General features: G+C 43.9%; 1 protein-coding gene across 5 annotated transcripts in view; it reads right to left on the reverse strand.

Moving 5' to 3' along the window:
* Dlc1 (DLC1 Rho GTPase activating protein) overlaps positions 1–19,214 on the reverse strand; it is a 385,995-nt gene that overhangs the window by 40,473 nt on the left and 326,308 nt on the right. Inside the window, exon 1 of one of the 5 annotated variants that reach the window (XM_021218958.2) lies at positions 7,054–7,432. The exons of the other annotated variants lie outside the window; for them this stretch is intronic. Within the exon in view, the coding sequence (XP_021074617.1) occupies positions 7,054–7,090 (37 nt within the window). The 5' untranslated portion in view covers positions 7,091–7,432. Of the gene's footprint in view, positions 1–7,053; positions 7,433–19,214 lie in introns of those variants that run through there. 5 annotated transcript variants of the gene reach the window in all.

A 19,214-nucleotide genomic window follows, 5' to 3' on the forward strand; every position in this document is an offset into this window, starting at 1 on the left:
CCCCCCCCCCCCCCCCCCGTGATGTGATGACAACTTAATAAAGGGTTTTACTCTGAAAGAAGCGAACCTCCTCCATGGAGACGCCCCGCAAGCCTACACCCGGACCAAGCTCTTGAGACAGCACTTCGGTGATGCAGAAATCACATCAAGTGAAATTTCCTCTGGGGAATCCTTTTGCCCAAGCATTTGCAAAGTACTGCTTTTAACCGCGCAGACCAGGCAAGGGAGTGGTTTGCGTCACTGCCATTGTGTGCAGATGTGAGGTCCCGAGTGACAGCGCTGTCAGGAACTCCAGCCTGACAACACGCTAACGCTAATGTACTTCATTCCCAGGAATAGAGAATATCTCCCAGCTGATCAAAAACGGGCGTCCGCGCTCCAGGATAAAGAGGTCAAGCTGAGAAGGACCTGAGCTACGGAGGGGATAGGTGCAGTAACATCACCTCTCTCTAGTTCTCGGCAGGCTACAGTGGGATAAAGATAGACCTTTGCTGCCGTACCCCTCTGCCCCACCCGCCCCACAGCCCCCATCCTGCTTTTATGTCCCCTGATGAAATTAGGACTGTAAAAGCTCATTACTTTGAATGGCAATTAAGAAAAAGAAAGACCATTACGACAGCGCCCCTCCCCCATCCATCAATCAATATACATACATTAATGCACTTCTAGAACTCTATATCAAACGCTTCAAGACTCCCAATTATATACTAAGGAAAATCAGGTCTTTGGGTGCTAACTCCAGACATTAAGACAGCTTCAAAAAAAAAGAAGTGTCACAGCTTTAAGGTACCTTACTTTCTAAAGCCTCAGTTTTGTAACAGGTCACGTCTTGAGGTTGTACAATCCGTTTCCTTTTACCACTTCCGAAGGCCAAATACCCGATTACAGCCCCAGAGCCTGCCCCGTCTCTGTGCTGTTCATCAATCATTTCTCTCTGTAAAATAGCAAAGCTTATTATTCCGCAAAGGTCAGCTCCTCATCTAGCCTTTCGCCCCAGGGTCCTCCAGGAGGAATGGAACGGAGAAAAGAAAACAGGGAAAATCGGGATGCTACCTGAGCCTAAAATTAGAGATAAAGAGGATGGGAAGGCATTCCAATGGAAACAAAACAGCAGCAGTTACAAAAGCCGAACCAGTCTATCTATTTAAGCCTTTTTTGATAGAAAAGAAAAAGAAAGAAAGAGAGAGAGAGAGAGAGAGAGAGAGAGAGAGACATGAAGGAAGAAAGAAAGGAAGAAAGAAAGGAAGAAAGAAAGAAAGGAAGGAAGAAAATTAAGAAAAGAATGAAATACAATGCTATGCTTTAACAAAGACTAATGCACAATGTGGCCAATGCTAGTTAAAGGTGTAACTTTGCCTCTTCCTTTGGTCTAACCTCAAGCAAAAAGGCTTTTCAACCTGATCCTGGCATTTCTGTTTGGGTTGGGTTTTTGGTGGCCTGACGATTTAAGTTACATGGTGTGATAAGAGCGAGATATCCCTTCACTCAGTCAGATCTGTACTAAAAAAAAAAAAAAAGGGTAAATATATCAAAATATATAAATTAATATTTATAAATGTATAATATATATCGCAAAATATAAAAAGCATATTCCCATCTTCCAGGTGGATTAAGAAATCATTTTCTTTAAAACTGCTTAGGACCCCAGCACCTGAAGCACACGCAATTTGAGAGTTAAAAGTTAACTCATGTCCATCCCTATAAACACATTAAGGTCCCCATTTGCGGGCCTTCCCAGCCTGTTTACACACACCAGCAGGAAGGGGTCCACAATGCCATCCCATAGACTGTGACCTTGGACACTGAACTTCTGTCCCAGCTGCCCCTCAGCAGGGGACAGGCTTTTCAAGGATGCCTTTGCAAAGCTCTGGAATTTCCCTTGGGGTGACTTTGACAGATGCACACGCATCACACAAAATCCCCTTTCCATGTCATTATAGCTTGGCTTGAAACGGGGAATTCAGTGGACATTGGCTGTCCTATGAGGCCTCTATTTTACCCAGATTGAAGAAAATATTCCGGATCTGTCACCTGAGTGTGACCAAGTGAGGCTGTAGGGCAGAGGCATACTTGAGTCACAGACCATTTCACTCCAAAGTCATTTTCCTCACTGGCTTTCTAAGTATGGGGAGCCTGGAAGGGCCTCAACCTCAGGGTGTGGGAGCCTTTTGTCCCTCCGACATCCTTTGGAGACTCCTACAGGAGAAGGAAGGCGCCTCTGTGACAGGAATCAGGAAGTGACTTCCAGTTCGCTCCGCAGGACACTTAGAGGCGGGGTGGGTAAGAGATCAAAATGTGGGTGGGAGGTGTCACAGACAACTGAGGGCCCAGCTGACCAGAGCTTAGGGTTCCATTAGCTTTTGATTTGTCTTCTACTAGGGGAGAAGCTGACTTGAAAAGGCCACCAAGTAGAGTTAGGCAGGGAGGAAAAAAGTACTCGGTATCATAAAAACCTAAATCTGCTAACAGAACAAAACCTGGGGTCAGGAGTGATGAAGAGAAACCTTTCCATTGTGTTGGTTTTGGCTTACAACGTTTACCTGCAGCACCCAGGTAAATTTTCTGCCTTCCTTCTTAGCAGGCAGAAAATTTTGCAAGATGCCAGCCAACTATTTTCACTGATCTGACACACGCACTTCTCTTAGAAGCTAATCTCCAACACCCTCATTGGAGAAAGCACTGCTCAGTCCAGTTCGGTGGAGGTCTGACTTTGTGGATGTGGTATTCTGGGACTCTCACAGGTATTAAGGACAGACAGACGTTCTTGTCTCTCTATCTGCTAGGCTACAATCACATTACCTGGGAAACAGCAGTCTCTGCGAGGTTCTGTCGGAACATTCTAGAAAAGTGTGACACTTGACTGTGAAGCTCTATAACATGCAGAGTTGTGTTCCGGTCTGCCACTACTTAGGATAGCAAGAAAGAAAAACACTAGTACAAAGAAGGTCTAAGGCAGAATCATGCGACGATTAACTGTCCCCGGGAAGTCTCTCCACCCTTATCATGGCTCATCATAATCCCCAACAACGGGGCCACCTAAGGGAGAAGTGTTGACAGACAGGGCAGGCTGACAGACAAGACAGACCTCCCCAGCTGGAAATCTACCCTTTCCACATCAACTGAGTGTCCCTGCTAGAGCAGCAACCCCCTCGACCCCCTACCCTTCCCCCCCCCAGCTCAATGGAAAGAAATGAAATTATGAGATGAAGAAGTTCCAGAAATAAACTATTTGTAAGTCCCCAGTAACTTCTACGATGGCTAATTGTTCCGACTGTGCTACGGTATTGTTTCTATTGTGACTCTTTGTCTCATCTACAGATTTGATCCTAGGAAATGTATTCATGAAGGAAAAACCAAACCAAACCAAACCCAACCAGGGTACACATAAGGATAGGCACTGCATATGGTTTCAGGAATGACCTGGGAGCTTGAAACTTATTCCCCTGAGGATAAAAGAGGACCAGTGTAATTTGAGACTGAAAATAAAAAAAAAAAAAAAAAAAGACCCACTACTGATCGCACACATTCAAAGCAGTAACGTGTACCTATAAAACAGATTGTCACCCTCCTGCGTGGCCTCCCTTCAAAGCCTACTCATACTTAACCCTGCATTCCTCTACTGGAAAGGGCCAGAGTCAGAAATAGTGACAGCTGTGAAAAAGACAGACCTGTTCCAAACCCCATTTTCCTTCTCACTCCACAGCCCTGGGGAAGAACGTGGGTTTGTGTTTTTCAGGTCAGGGCTGACATTAACTCTTCATAAACTGGGCATTGTAACTTGACCTTGACCACATAGGCGGGAACTTTTGACAGATGGGCCATGATAAACAATAAATAAATAAATAAATGAGATAAATGAGCACACGAAGACTTGAAGGGACAGCTATGCTTAGAGACTAGAATCACTCTTGGCCATTGTCTCTAAGCACATGTCACCGTATCACTGGCCTGTAGAATTAATAAAAGTGACAGCCACCTTTCCCCTTTTCTCCTGCTTGGTCTGGCGAGCCCGGAGTACCTGGGCCAGGTTGGGTTCTGATGCTCTCTGTACAGCATGGAGACATCAGGTCTGCACTGGTTTGGTAATATCCAGGGAGGAAGCGGAAACATCTGAAGTTATTTTTACTTCTGCAGGTCCTCTGGCTGTACAGGGTGGATCAAGTATTGTCTGGAGCCCTTTAGGACTTTTTTTTTTTTTTTTGCATGGCCTCATTTCCGTCTTCCTGTTGCTAGGAAAGGGAGTTAGGCATGAGAAACTTGTGTTTACAATACTGGCCCATCCTGTGCTGAACAAGGCTCTCTTCAAGAGAGTCCCATTTAGTTCACCCACTGTACTCTGGATGCCCCCAGCTCTTCTGGACCAAATCACCCTCCCTTGAATATTTCCAAATTGAGTATTTACTCGGTTAGGTCATCAAAATACCCCTCTCATTTAAACATTGCATCATGCTTTTAAAATCTCCACAGGGACACCCAGGAAAACCCAAGTACTAATTTTTGTATTTGAAGCCGCCTCTTGGAGCCTCCTCACCCAGCCTCAGATTGGAAGTATCTTTGCATGAGTCTCCTCTTTCCCCTTTAAGCCCCACATCGCTTCTACCAATAGGAGCTGGAGTACCAGACAGCTTACAAGTCACTTTATTTAGTAATAGCTTGCTGTGGTCATAACACATCTATTGGCCTGTTCTACTGGTCTTTGTTCTTTTAACCACAAGAAGGCCGAAGGGCAAACTGTTTTGCATGTATTCTACAATGAAAGAAAACTCCTTGGGTTGCTTCAGTATACTGAAATCTGAAGCTGTTTGCCATCCTCTTCACTCTTTAGAAAGTAGTGTGCATTAGAGCTACAGAAAAAAAAAAAAAATAGGGGAATTTAGAATACAAGTGACTGAGGGCAGTCTTCATCCACTCTAGGGCAAAGACCTAAGCTGGAGACCACATGTCTAGATTGCAGGATCTGTGACTTGGTGGGGGGGGGGGGGAGTCAGCTCCTTATTCCTGAGCTTTTAGGCTGTTTCGAGCAAGGTGTCATTCAGCTCAGAAGAAAGTAAAGGCAATTTGTCAAAAGCAAACTCTGAGGGAAAAAGAAAAAAAAAAAAAAAAAAACCCAGCTTAAGAGAAAGTCTGTCTGCTTTGAAACTCTCTGAACGGTAGTACTAATGAAAAAATTATGCATCCAGGCTAGGGCTTTGCTGAAAGTCTGGCACGCCTCAATAAAAGTGAACACAGGCAATCTCCAACATTTTCTCAGGAAATGTCTTGAAATAACTTCTGACGGCGGCACATCTGCTAACCATTTGACACTCAGTCCTTCCTCGGGACTTGGGCTCTTCTGTTAGGGGGGCGGATGCCCCCTCGCAGGGCACCCTTCTGACCATCTGCTGCAATCTGCTTGCCAAGGTGGCACCGGGTAGTCCATTAATTCCACCCTTATGGTCAGCAAATTATCCCGCAGAGGACTAGCCTGCAGTCCAGATGGAAGCAGAATTAGTCAACCTCTTAGAGCCGCTGGTAGGTTTACATTCTGGGGGCTGCAGTCCACTGGGCTATTATTTCCCCTCATCCCTTCAGAAAACATATTTTTTGCAGGGTTACATAAAAAAAAAAAAATGTAACTTGAGACTGGGCATTCTGCCTTCTCCAGAGCCTGATTCCCCCCCCCCTACTCAAATGCATCACATATGCCACCCCCACGAATCTTTTGGTAATGGATGGCCCGTGCCTAGGCTGCATTCCTCCGAATCACCAGCCACAGCTTGAAACAACCTCTCGACTCTTGAGAATGAACCCATTTGTGACCACACTGGGTGTAAAAAGCCTCATTGAAAGCAAAACCGGATGAGGCGATATTTTTTTTCCCCTCTACTGCGCTGATTAATGACTTAGGCAGGGTTTCCCTTCTCGTTATTGGCATAATTTGGGAACAGAGTGAACTTCAGTGTCCGTCACCCGCTAGGCACTTTACCTGTACTACTCTATTTGATTCTCACCACTTCCACTTGTGTCAAAAGTTACTACTCGGGGTTGGGGACAGCACAGTGAGGATGCGCCACTTTCCCGGGGTCCCTCATCAAGAGGGAAGCTGATCCCGAGTTCGTTTCCCCAGCCTCAGTCCTCGCACCAAGACCATGCGCTGAAATGACTCGCAGAGACAGAAAACCACACCAACAGGGTGGGCTGTTGCTCTGGAAGCAACCCTTAAGAAGGATCAAAGGCTCTCAGCTACTGACGTTGGAGGAGGGGACAGGGCGCAGGGTGGGGAATTAGTCCAAGACGCCGTCGCCTCTCCAAAAAAAAAAAAAAAAAAAAAAAAAAGCCTCAGGCCTGGAGACTTACATCCTGGCTTTCCCCAGCCCACGGACTCTTCCTCCCTCGCCAAGGGCGTGGGCATCTGGTGGGGCTTTTCAGGAACCGCGTCCAACCACACAGCGGGAAAGCGCTGGGTTCCCAGTTGGAACCCCACGTGCAACGGAGGTTGGGGGTAGCTAAGGAGCAACCCCAACTTAGCCCGCCCAGGTTCAGAGATTCCCCAGCGTTTAAAAACAGGCGAACGCAACAAAAGAACCGAACTCTTAAATAGTGCTAAGGAAACATTTTCCCGAAGTACTGCTTAAAGTCTACACAGCCCCTTAAATAATGCACTCTTAGAGAGGAGACAAAGCTGATTTGAGACTTGTAGGGTTTATGACGGCAAGAAGAGATGGAACAGTCTCCAAAAGAAGTCCAAAACGGGTTGCTCACCTCTCGGGGCCCGAGGTCAGTAGGAATTGTATGAGTCTAAGTCACCCGGACGCCAGTCCCCAGTCCCCAGGCAATACATGGTCAAGGGACATGACCCGGTGTTAAAATCTCCAACAAACCCTGACCCAAGCTGCTTAAGCGCACACGTTCTACAATCGAAAGCCTAGGGCTCCTCCTCTGCAAGCGTGTCAAAACACACAATCACAACACGGACTTGGCAGGGCGGCGTGACAAGTCCTCCTCACCCGGGTCCCCTCAGCAGTTGACCCCAGCCAGATTAGTCCAGTAACAAGGCGAACAAGTCCATCTTACGTGTTAGGATCATGGTGTCCGGCTCGTCTCTACACATTAAGGTCGGCGCAGGGAGGCGGGAGCGCACTGGGAACGTCGAGGCTGCCCGAAGTGATCGGGATCCCACGTCGGGACCCACGGTGGCAGCCGGGACGCGAGCCCCTCGCGGTCGTCAGCACATCCTGGTTCGCAGCTTCCTTACGCTTCGCCCCAGCTCGGGCAAAATCGTGGGTTTTTTGATTGCCACCGCGAAGGGAGCGCTCTCAGGGAGCGGGGCACGGAGCTGGGGAGCCGCGGCTCCAGCAGCGAGGACGTACAGCCATGGCTCAGGCTGGAGCGCACCGCCCTCCACCCAAACGCCGGAGTGTTCTGCTCTCTGCGCGCCCTAGGGGCCGCGCCTTCCTACTGAGCCCGCCTCTGGGGGCGGGATCCACGTTGCGGCCTCGGGCTGTGCTCTGTCTCCACCCACCGTACAACAGGCCCCGCCCAAGGCACGCCCAGGTCCCGCCTCACTCCTCCTTCCCCCTTTCCTGGAATGTTTTCCCAGGGTCTGCACTTTTGCGGCGGCGGGAAGCGCCTAAAAGTCGCCAACTACTGGCCTCTGGGGTAAAGGCAAAAGCTTGGAGGCTTTAGCTGGGTGCAGAGGTCCGGGCCTCATGCTCAATTTTCCCTCTGCTTGTTCTTGCGTGGTTTTGTGTACGCTCAGGCTCTCATTCCAGTTGGCATCAAAAAACTTGCGCGGAGTGCCGAGGTAAAGATAGGTCGCTTGGTCAGAAAATAGGTAAAAGAAGTACCCGGGCTTTGGGGGCACCCATTTCTTGCTAGAGCCCGCAAGAGTAAAGAGTTTGTGGGGATTAAACACAGCTGTGGAAGCTTTCCCCAGCACGTGGGGAGAGTCAGGATACCGCGTGCGCGATATTTCTAACTGATACTTGGACTATGGTCACAGCTCCTAGAATTGCTCATGGAATGCCCCCAGCCTGCAGATGTATGATCTTGGATGCTGATAATTTTTTTCCACACAGGCTCAAATGATTCTCGGGCAGCTTAGTTGGAGGCTCCTATGTTATGAGAAGCCCCAGTTTGAAACTTGGGACAGAATATAATCAGTGGAAAGTGTTTAAAAGTCCACATCAGTTTTCATAAAAATTTACCTTGGAGTAAGTTGGTGCTTTATGTACGTGCGTTACTTTAATTGATGGAAACGCATTCATTCAGCACCAAGAGAAGATTTACTATGGGCAAAATGGTTTCTCCGCTGGAACATACAAACAGCCAGCAAAAGGGACCCATAGCCCTGTCCTTCTGGAGTTGGCTTCTTCCTAAGGAAGCTATACAATAAGCAAAATAAATAGGTGGAAAACACGTAGTCTGTTGAGAGACTACAACAGGGGACAGGAGAATTGGGGTTGAGTTTAAGTCAGGCTAAACACAAATAGAAAAATAGATTCCCTTAGATTTGAAAATGGATTGATTTCATTGTCATGTGCTAGCTTACAGACAAGCCTCTCCCCCCTTACAACAATGGTACCCCAACTTATCACACCGAAATTCCTTAGTTTGGAGGGTACATTCAGCCTCATTTAGGCAGATTTGTGTTGCCAGGGCATTTAACTTCAGGCAAATGCTGGAGACCAAATGCAAAGGCAGTGCAGGGTGCATGTGGCCCCTGCCTGCCAGGAGACTACAGACTGTTGGGAAGCAATGGGGTGAATGGAAATGAAGGACTGTTTACCTTAACAGGAAGTGAAGACCTTGATAGCCCAAGAAGATGAAGTTGCCGCCTGAAGTGTGGATGCTGGAGGAACTGTGGACCCATCCACAATTAGCATCCCCATCTGGTACTCACATCTCTGAATGCACAAGGGCCTCATTCTAAGTTGCATATAATTTCCATATAACTTATTCACACTCTCCCAGATACTTTTTTAATAATATCGTATTGATAACATTTAGAGCATGAAATACGTTGTAAGCACTATGTAGATTTGCCTATGTTCAGTATAGACACAATTTTTTTTTCCTCTTAATACTTTCTCTTTGCATTACTGGATATGGAATTTAGGATAGAGCTAGTCATATGCTCTTCCAATGAGTTACATCCCTATCCGCAGCACGTACTTTTAATTTAAAAATTATTATTATTACTATTACTACTGCTGCTATTATTATTATTATTATTATTATTATTGCTGTGTGTGATGTGCATACAGGCACGTACACATGCTATGGTATGTGTGGAGGTCTGAGGACAATTTTATGTTTATTCTCTCTTTCCACTTTTACATGAATTTGAAGGATCAAATTCAAGTCATCAGGCTTGCCTGCTGTCTTGTTTTGTGTCTCTGTTGCCGTGACCACAAATCCAACTAAGGGGAAGAAAGTGTTACTTCACCTTGCAGCTTTCAGTCCATCAAGAAAGGAAATACAGGCGGGAACACAGAAGCAGGAACTAAAGTGGAGCCTAAAGTGGTGTGTCCTGGCTTGCCCATGGCTTGCTCAGCCTGCCTTATTACATAGTCCAAGGAAACCTGCCCAGTAGTGGCACTGCCCACAGTAGTCTGGGCCTTCCTGCATCAATCACCAGTCAAGAGAATGCCGCACAGGCTAGCCAATCGGATGGAGGCATTTTCTCAGTTGAGGTTCCCTCTTCTTGGATGACTGTAGCTTGTGTTGAGTTGACAAGTGCCTTTACCCACTGAACTATTTCACGACTCCCCAGGACTTTATAACCTTCTCGATAAGTTGCCCAAGCTGGTCTTGAACTCACTTGGTAGCCCTCAACAGACTTTGAGCTTCTGATTCTCCTGCCTGGGCCTCTCAGGTAACTGGGATCATGGGCCTAAGCCACCTGGCTAGCTTGGGGAAGGGAGGGCTGGCAAAGCCATCAAGAGTATGGACAGACAATACCATTTGGGGATGAAGGAGGATCCCCAAGCCAGCTCAGAGTCCGTTTCTGTTCAGTTAACATTCCACTCCTCACCACCGGCTTCGTTTCTCTGTCTAGGGCAGCTGACCTTAAAACTTCATTCATCTGCTGAGCCGCATGAACTGAGATTTGGTTTTAAGCACTGGGCTCTTGAGAGGCAGGCTTCGCTATGCAGTGCAGAGCATTTTCCATGGACACTGAAAGTGTCTTCGTATGTTAAGAATAGATATCCCCTCCAAGAGCTGGGGAGATGGCTCAAAAGGCCAAGATCACTCTGTGCAAGTCTGAAGACCTGCTGAGGATCCCAGCATCCCGATCAAAAGCCAGAAAAAGGGAGCGTTTTAGTGACCACAGCATGGAGATACTGGCGCTTGCTGGTTATATAACCAGTCTAACTAGATCGGTAAGTTCTGGGCCCAGGTGGGGAGATAATAACTGTGGAAGACACTTGCCACTGACCCCTGACCTGCGGACAGTGGGTGTACATACAAACTCATATGTACACATACATCACACACACAAGGAATAAAAGATTCCCCCACAGATTAGATTCGGTCTTTGTAGAGGTAGGCGGTTGTCATGAAATTTTCGATTCCCAGTTACAAAGGTTTAAAATATTAAGACTTTTAATCATGGCCTATACATGTCGCCTCTGAGGCAAGAATCAGTTACTCAGAGACTACCCACAGCAGCACCCAGCAATCTCTATGTAGGGTTGTTTCCTAAACCTCACAGCTAGCTTCTCTATTGCGTAGCAGACTAGGAGAGATATTCTTTATGATAATGGGTTCCTGCTCTATCTTAACGATTGAACTTGGGTATTACTGATGTTGTCCAAGGACACCCCCTTGGGTTTCATCCCACTACCGCGTGATAGAAACGGAACACAACCCTGAAAGGCTCACGTGTGTGATGCTAGCGGGGGAGGGAATCCTCAGCGAGACAGTGCAAGCTGGGTTGCCCAGAGCCCCTCTGAGAGGAGAGCTGACAGGGGCTAGACAGACCTCTTGCCCTTTAAGAGCACACACTGCTCTTGCAGAAAGCCTGAACTGAGTTCCCAGCACCCACATGGGGCAGGTCACCACCACCTGTAAACCCACCCACCTCCTGGAGACACTGCCACATATTCCCCACCCCTACCTTGTATTTTAATAATTCACATCATGAAATCCTTGCCAAAAATGAGTCTTAAGAGAGGACGGGGGGGGGGGGGAGGGCAGAGAGAAGAAGGCTGCTGGTCCAGTACTTGCTGTTTGGCATGTGCTATCAGAACAACCCCAGTGCACTAGGTAAAATGTCAAAAGCTCCGTCCTCCCCCAAGTCTTGCTTTCCTTCGCCTTCTTTGCTATGCTGATAATCAAACCAACTGCTTCTGCATGCCAGGCAAGCTCTCCACCGCTGAGCTACGCCACCTTTCCCATTTATGTACGTTAATGCCAAAGCTTCCACCGTTTAGATGCTAGAAACGAATTAAAAAACAAACAAACAAAAAAACAACGAAAACAAAATAACTGAAGCCATCTCCAACAATTTCAACTTTGGGCTTCTTTTATCCCTGGGGCAATTAGTTTAAACCTCTGGTCTAGTGATAGAAGCCAAATAATCTCTGGAAATTTCTTTGCCTCCCTGAGGACCAGCGGTCTCCTCTGTGCTTGGAAAATGTTGTAATGTAATTTGTGCTCAATGGAACATTGTGAAATAACTGGAGAATAATTTTGATTTGTAATGCTCAAAGGAAATATGACAAAGGGAAAATATTGAAAATAATGTTAGTGGTTTTCAATTAAAGGGGCATAATTCAATTGGAAACCCAATGGATGTCCTGAAATATTCTTTTCTTTTTTTTTTTTTTTTTTAGCTTTAATGACCCCAATTTGGGATCTTCCCCACTCCCTCCCCTAACTGATATTTCACTTTTTAAGACACTTTCAAAACAAAAGAGCTAAAAGGTTTATGCTTTTAAAGGTTTACCAGGAGTAGCTGCCCTGTTCAGCTAGATCCGTTATTATAGAAAATTCACATTCAGAATGGGGGGGGCAAGGCCAACTTATTCTTCTGGAAACATCTTTACATTATGAGGGGGTACAGAGAGACTCTGTTCTTGTACAGATGATAGAAAAATACTCTTTTGGGGTAGCCACTTAAACCAAAGTATGAACCAGCCTAGGATGTGACATCTGTCCTCCAAACATGTTTTTATTTAAGCCAGAAAAAGATAATGTAAAACAAAGGTGAACGTCAAGAGGGGATCTGGAGAAGTTTCTTGGGGGTGAAGTAGGGACAAATTTGCAGAAACCACTGGAATTCTTTCTTTTTCTATCTTCTCATTCTCTTCCTTTTTTCTCTCACCGAGATAGTAGAGATTGAACCTGAACAAGCCAGACCAATACTCTACTCGTGAGCTGTAGCTTTAGCCTTCTTTTCATGTGAAACAAAGTGGGGGTGGGGGGGTGGGAAGTGCGGTCTCATCGCCTTGAGCCCCTGAACTTGGGCTCCCATTGCCCCACGCCCTTGAATGGAATCACGGGATGCTCACTCTGCAGAAAGTCTGGGAGCACTGAGTTCTTGATCTGGATCTAGTACTTCAGTGAGCCGGCTTCCCCGGGATACTTAGCATATTTACAGTAGAATTTATTTGAAAGTCTAGTTTATCCGAAGGCTCAGCTGGGGCTTAGCCTAAGACCTCACTGCTAGAAAAGGCAGAGATGAGAACCCAACAGTGACACTCAGGTGCATGCACACCTCGGCCACACCCCAATTTCACTGGATCTCTGCCAAGATGAATGTAGTTCTTTCCTGTGGCCTCTGGCAACTCAAAAATCAAGAAAACGGCAAACAAAAACTGCAATTATTTTTTTAACTCCACGTGAGCAACTAGGTGGCTCTCCCACTGAATTAACCAAGTTAACTGCAGGCTTTGATGGTCTATTCTATTAGCGTGCTCTGATTATAATTCTTTTTGAGCTTGTCACACACAATTCTTTAACTGCTGGGGATGGGCTATGTTATTTTAGGAGCAAGTGGTATTTTATCTCTGTGATTTAATATGGATTAAAAGGTCATTGTGAAGAATTAAGAAAATATGGAATATGTAAATGAAAAATGAAGCTTGATAATTTAGGAACATATGATTACTGATATGTATTATACATGCCAGGCTTCCAGTCACACAAAATTGACATAATAGCTTATATTGTTTCATTATGCAAATATGTATGTATTTATTTATTAAGACTGGAGCTCATGTAGCTCACTATGTAGCAAAGGATGACTTTGGACTTCTTACTTCCTGACCCTCATGTCCCAAGTAATGATATGACAGTCATGAGCCACCATGCCAGGCTTCAGGCAATGCTGTGGATCATTCCCCAGCTGTGTATATCCCAGGTACAACTGAGCTACACCCCAAGCCCCTATGGTGTGATATTTTAATTCACTTAACAAAGTTTATGAGTCTGCTCTGTTGTAGTTATATTATATCCATCTAATGGGCATAGCAAGTAGTTAACCAAGGCTGAGCTTTTTATTTTTTCACTCTTATCTGAATAGGCATTCTTAAATAATATAAATTTAATTAAGAGCAAAGATAATAATTTTATAAATAAATTTACTTTGAATTAAGAGGGCAAATGATACTGGGGCATTTGATCTCTTCCTTTTTTTCTCCCTCTTTCTTTGTTTCTTTCTTTGTTTCTTTGTTTCTTTCTTTCTCTCTTTCTACCTACCTGTATCTATTTATCGCTCATCTGTCTGCATGTTTATCATTTATCTATCGTTTATCTACCTATCATCTACTACCCACCTATCTACCTATCTAGTATTGTCTGTCTTTCTACATCTTCTTCCAGAAAGGTTCTTTCTTTCTTTCTTCTTTCTTTCTTTCTTTCTTTCTTTCTTTCTTTCTTTCTTTCTTTCTTTCTTTCTTTCTTTCTTTTTCTTTCTTTTCTTTCTTCTTCTTCTTCTTCTTCTTCTTCTTCTTCTTCTTCTTCTTCTTCTTCTTCTTCTTCTTCTTCTTCCTCTTCCTCTCCCTCTCCCTCTCCCTCTCCCTCTCCCTCTCCCTCTCTCTTTCTTTTTCTTTTCAGAGTTTGAATGTGCTTGCTTCTTGCATGATAATTTCAGTTAAGGTACTGATAAGCAAACAGAAATGCTTCGCCATTCTTTATATTTCTTTGAATGCTAAATTTGTTCACATTTGTATTGCATTCAATTCACATAACAAAATTTGCCAGCATAACCACTTCTAAGTGGGGAGTTCAGTAGCTTAAGCATGACTTTGTTGTCACTAGGCCAGAACCACTTTCTATCTTTAGAATTTATCCTTTTCCCAAACTGAAATTCTGTTACCATTCAACATTGACTCCGGATTCTCTTCCTATACCCTCTGACCTTTTGTTGAATCTAACTCTTCCTCATGCTTCATATAAATGATAGAAGGAACAGTATAACATTTGTCCTTTTGTGCTTAGCTTATGAATCCTAAGTGTGTTCACATTTTTAAACCAGCCATACACATGTATGTATATATATGTGGTTTGAATGAAAACAGCTTCCATCGGCTTAGAGGGAATGGCACTATTAGGAGGTGTGGCCTTGTGGGAATAGGTAGCTTTGCACATCACTAGGGGATGGACTTTGAGGTGTCAAATGCTCAATCCAGGCCCTGTGTCTCTCTATCTTCTTGCTCCCTGTCATCTGGTTGTAGAATTCTCAGCTCCTCCAGCACCATGTCTGCCTGCATACTGCCATGTTTCCCACCATGATACATATAGACTAATTAAACCTCTGAACTGTAAGCCAGCCCTTCATTAAAGGTTTTCCTTTATAAGAGTTGCATGATCACAGTGTTCACAGAACTAGAAACCCTAACTAAGATATGTATAAATTAAAAAGCATATTTAAATTATGTATACAAGCACATAGTTTTTATTTGTATGTGGTATATATGTATGTACTTCATGTGTGTGTGTGTGTGTGTGTGTGTGTGTGTGTGCATGAGTAAAAGAGTAATAGATGACAGATAGATAGATAGATAGATAGATACATAGATCGATAGATCTCCATCTTAACTTTGAGTCAGAGTCCAGCATTGACGCTATAGCTCACCAATTCATCAAGACTAGCTGGCCAGCTGGCTTTAGGACTCATTCTGCCTCTGCCTCCCAGTGTTAACCTTGTATCAGACCTGTGCTTTTGTTTTTTTTATTGTGAGTGGTGGGAATCTAAACTCAGTCTTTATGGTTGTATAGCAAGTTCTTTACCAACTAAGTCATCTCCCAGCCTCCGAATAGCTCTGTTCAATGCCACCCTCATTGATTCAGAAGTATTATGTGTATATTAGCCATCTGTTCCTAGTGCTATATTTTTTCTGACACAGATTTCACTGTATAGCCTTGGCCTGGACTTACTCTGTAGACCAGGCTAGACCAGAACCCACTGAGATACTCCTGCCTGAGTGCTGGGATTAAACTGGCTTACTTGTCATTCATTTTTAATAGTTTATCACCTGCCCTTTATACTTGTTAAGTTTTGAAATTTTAAGCCTTTCATTAAAAAAATTAAAATGTCACAGAAAATCGAAAGGCCTTACTTATTGTTGCTTTTTATTATTAACTAGGAATTTTCCTTGGGTGGTTAATATGGATTGAAACAGGAAATGCTAAGACATAAAATCAGTTTATAAAATAAAGTTTACAATGCCTGGGTTTCTTTTTCTTTTCCTCTTCATTTTATACATTCATGATTTCAAAAACAGTTCTAAAGTTTCTTTCTAATTTTTTTTAACTTTTGTGATACTGGGCTTTAAGCCTAGGATTTGCATTTTTGAGGAAAGTGCTGTCCGACTGAACCACAGCTTCAAACTCCTTTTGACCTTTTGTTTGGTGACTACTTACAATTTTTGCTCAGGCTAGTTCTTGTGATCCTCCTGCCTCAGCTTCTGAAATAGCTGGGATTCTAAGCCTGTGCCACCAGGCCAACTTAATTTTTCTTGCATCTAGATGCTGTGGTGGTTTGATAAAGAATTACCCCCTCACCCCCATAGGCTCAGTTATCTGCAATCTTGTCCCTAATCGATGGCACTGTGGGAGGAGGGGTTAGAAGGCTGGTAGCCTCACCCCAGTTCCAGTCGCTTTTTTGCTTCCAATTTGTAGCTGGAGATGTGTTCTCTCAACTCCCTCACTTGCTGTCTTAGTCAGGGTTTCTATTNCTGCACAAACATCATGACCAAGAAGCACGTTGGGGAGGAAAGGGTTTACTCAGCTTACACTTCCACACTGCTGTTTATCACCAAAGGAAGTCAGGACTGCAACTCAAGCAGGGGAGGAGGCAGGAGCTGATGCAGAGGCCATGGAGGGTGCTGCTTACTGGCTTGCTTCCCCTGGCTTGCTCAGCTTGCTTTCTTAGAGAACCCAGGACTACCAGCCCAGGCATGGCACCAACCACAATGGGCCCTCCCTCACTTGATCACTAATTGAGAAAATGCCTTACAGCTGGATCTCATGGAGGCATTTCCTCAAGGGAGGCTCCTTTCTCTGTGATAACTCCAGCTTGTGTTAAGGTGACACACAAAACCAGCCAGTACGCTTGCTGTTATGGACTTTCTCTTGGGAACCCTAAGTCCAAACAAACATTTCTTCTCGAAGCCTCTTTTAGCGACCGTGTTTTATCTCAAACTAACTCATGCAGGGTGGCTTGTGAAAAGTGAAGTCTCCGTACAATACAGCTATGGGAGACAGTGAATAAGTCCAAGACGAAGGACATTATGTATCTTTGAGAAACTTTCTGATTTTCCACAAGTTTTAAGAGAGTGTGTGTGTTCATATATACCTCATAATAAATAAGTCCTAGAGCATGTGTGTTTCCAGTAACCAAATAAAATGCTAATAATTTCTTATCACTTTATGTGAAGAACTATTTATATGTTTGCCTCTAAATGTTCACTGTTTAAATCAATATTCAAATGTCCTCTGGACCATCTACAAAATAAAACTGTCCACCCAAATTCTAAAAGTCTAAAGAGGAACCATCTTGTGTTTGCTTCCGCTGTGAAGGTGTTCTATATCCAGTGGGATTATAATATGCTGGCCTTTCTTCCTGATAGATTGGTCATACAATAAAGCTGTTGTGCGGTCGGGGGTGGGGGGCAGTGCTATGAAAGATAATGAACAATACTGCCTTCGCTGATCACTGTAACATGTTGGCCCTTACAATGTTGCTGGGAACCCCTCCGCAGCTCCGGGTCATTAACTTACTTTAATAGTCAACGGGAGAGTAGGGCTATAGCAGACCCACAGCTTGGTTCTTCATGCGTAACTAACTCCCTTAATTATCTCTTACTGATGCAGTTGAATTAAGCTGGATTAAGCTGCATTTGGGGGGAACTGCAAGGCAGCAAATTATCCATTTTCAAAAGGAGATCTGGTAACAGGACTCAAGAACTGTGAAAGACTGACATTTGAGAATTGCTCCAGTAGAGAAAGAACTAGATTGTGCCCCCTCTGTGTTTATTTTCTGGTGCTGAACAAATAGTTACTTCCCTGTTAACTTTCTGACACCATGTTGATGGGTTAACAAAGTGAATATGGGAAAGACAATAACAAACAAACAAACAAATAAATGAAATCAACTTGAAAAATAAACTATACTTCATAACTGAATTCTCCAGACATCTGAATTTCCAGTATCAATACATTTACTTGAGTTACACAAGATTATCTATCCAGAAGAATATACATCAAGATTATACACTAAAGAACAAAATTAGACACCATATACATCTCAGAAATACAAAACTTTAAGAACTGTAAATAGTAAAGTTATAGACCACTACTAAATTTCTTATGCAAGATAATAAAATGATCCTGAACCTGGGTGCTCATAATAAAACAGCCTCAGTTTTCACAAAGCAAAATTTAGCAGAATTAGCAGAAATGGGTAAATATCACAGGAGTGGGAGATTTCACACAGTTCTAGATATTTTGAGTAGACAAAATAAGTAGTAATATTTTAATGATCACATGCAGGTATTTGTACCCATCAGTCAGAACACACATTGATTAGACACATAGCCTCAATCAATTATAACATATTCTGGATGCTGCACTATTAGGAACAAATAAAGGGAAATAAAATAAAATAGTAAATGTGGGCTATAAAGTGTGCTATAAAGCTAATCCTGACAAGGTTCAAAGATGGAATATCATATCAACAACAAACAGTTCACAAAGCCTTTGGCAATTCTCTCATCAATAGACAGAATGCTACTGTCTGCTCCTCCTGACCCTGGATCCTCTGACCATCAAAGAACTTTTACTTCCAAGGTAGTTTAGCAAATATCTTTGTATAATTACTCTGGAGTCCTCACTACTAAATAAGTATGTAGCCCTATGGACCTACTATGGAGAGATAAAATGAGAAGGTCCAGAAAGCTCTAGCTGCTTCAGCCCACAGCAGTTAGCAGACATTGTTTTGGGTCTAGGCACATGTGGATAGGGAAGGTTGAAAAACCCTGATCTCAGCTACCATTACACTCAGCTGCCTGAGAGCCCTAGCATGTGTAAGTTGAGGGGTTCACATGACTGGGTTAGGGGTTGACCAGATGGCTGGTAAAGCATTATTTCTTGGCATGTTTATGACATTGCTTTAGGAAAAGATGACATTTGAAACAGTGGACTGACTTTACCATCCAATCAGATGAGTGTCCTGGCAACCAAAAGACAGACTGAGGGCAGTTTTACTCTCTCCTGGAGCAGGAAAATCACTTTTGCCTTTGTGCAGTAAACTACAGGGACTGTGGAGTTTGCAATAATAACCCTTGACTTCTTGTCTTTAGCCTTGGAATGAGAACTACATCACTGGTTTCCTTGGTCCTGAGGTTTTGATTTTGGACCAAGCTACTAATGGCTTACCTGGCTTTCAAGCTTGTTACTGGTGTATTATGAGACGTCTCAGCCTCTGTAGAGAGTCAGATATTCCTGTGTTAAATTCCTGTCTGTCAGTCTGTCTATCTATCTATCTATCCACCATCTATTTTTGTATCCTTCTCTCCAACCATCCATCTTATCAGTTAGAGAACCCTGAATTATTAGAACCTAAGGAAAAAGTGGCCAGCTGTGTCATGCCAAGGCTCCTTAAGAAAAAGAATAACTGATAGTGCTTTATGCTTCTATTGAAGTAGTTATGCAATGATAGATAACTCAGAACAGTCATTTGGACCAAAATGGACCAAAATTAGAATCAATAACAGTATAATGAT

Source organism: Mus pahari, chromosome 19 (genome assembly GCF_900095145.1).
Source record: "Mus pahari chromosome 19, PAHARI_EIJ_v1.1, whole genome shotgun sequence".
Lineage (NCBI taxonomy): Eukaryota > Metazoa > Chordata > Mammalia > Rodentia > Muridae > Mus > Mus pahari.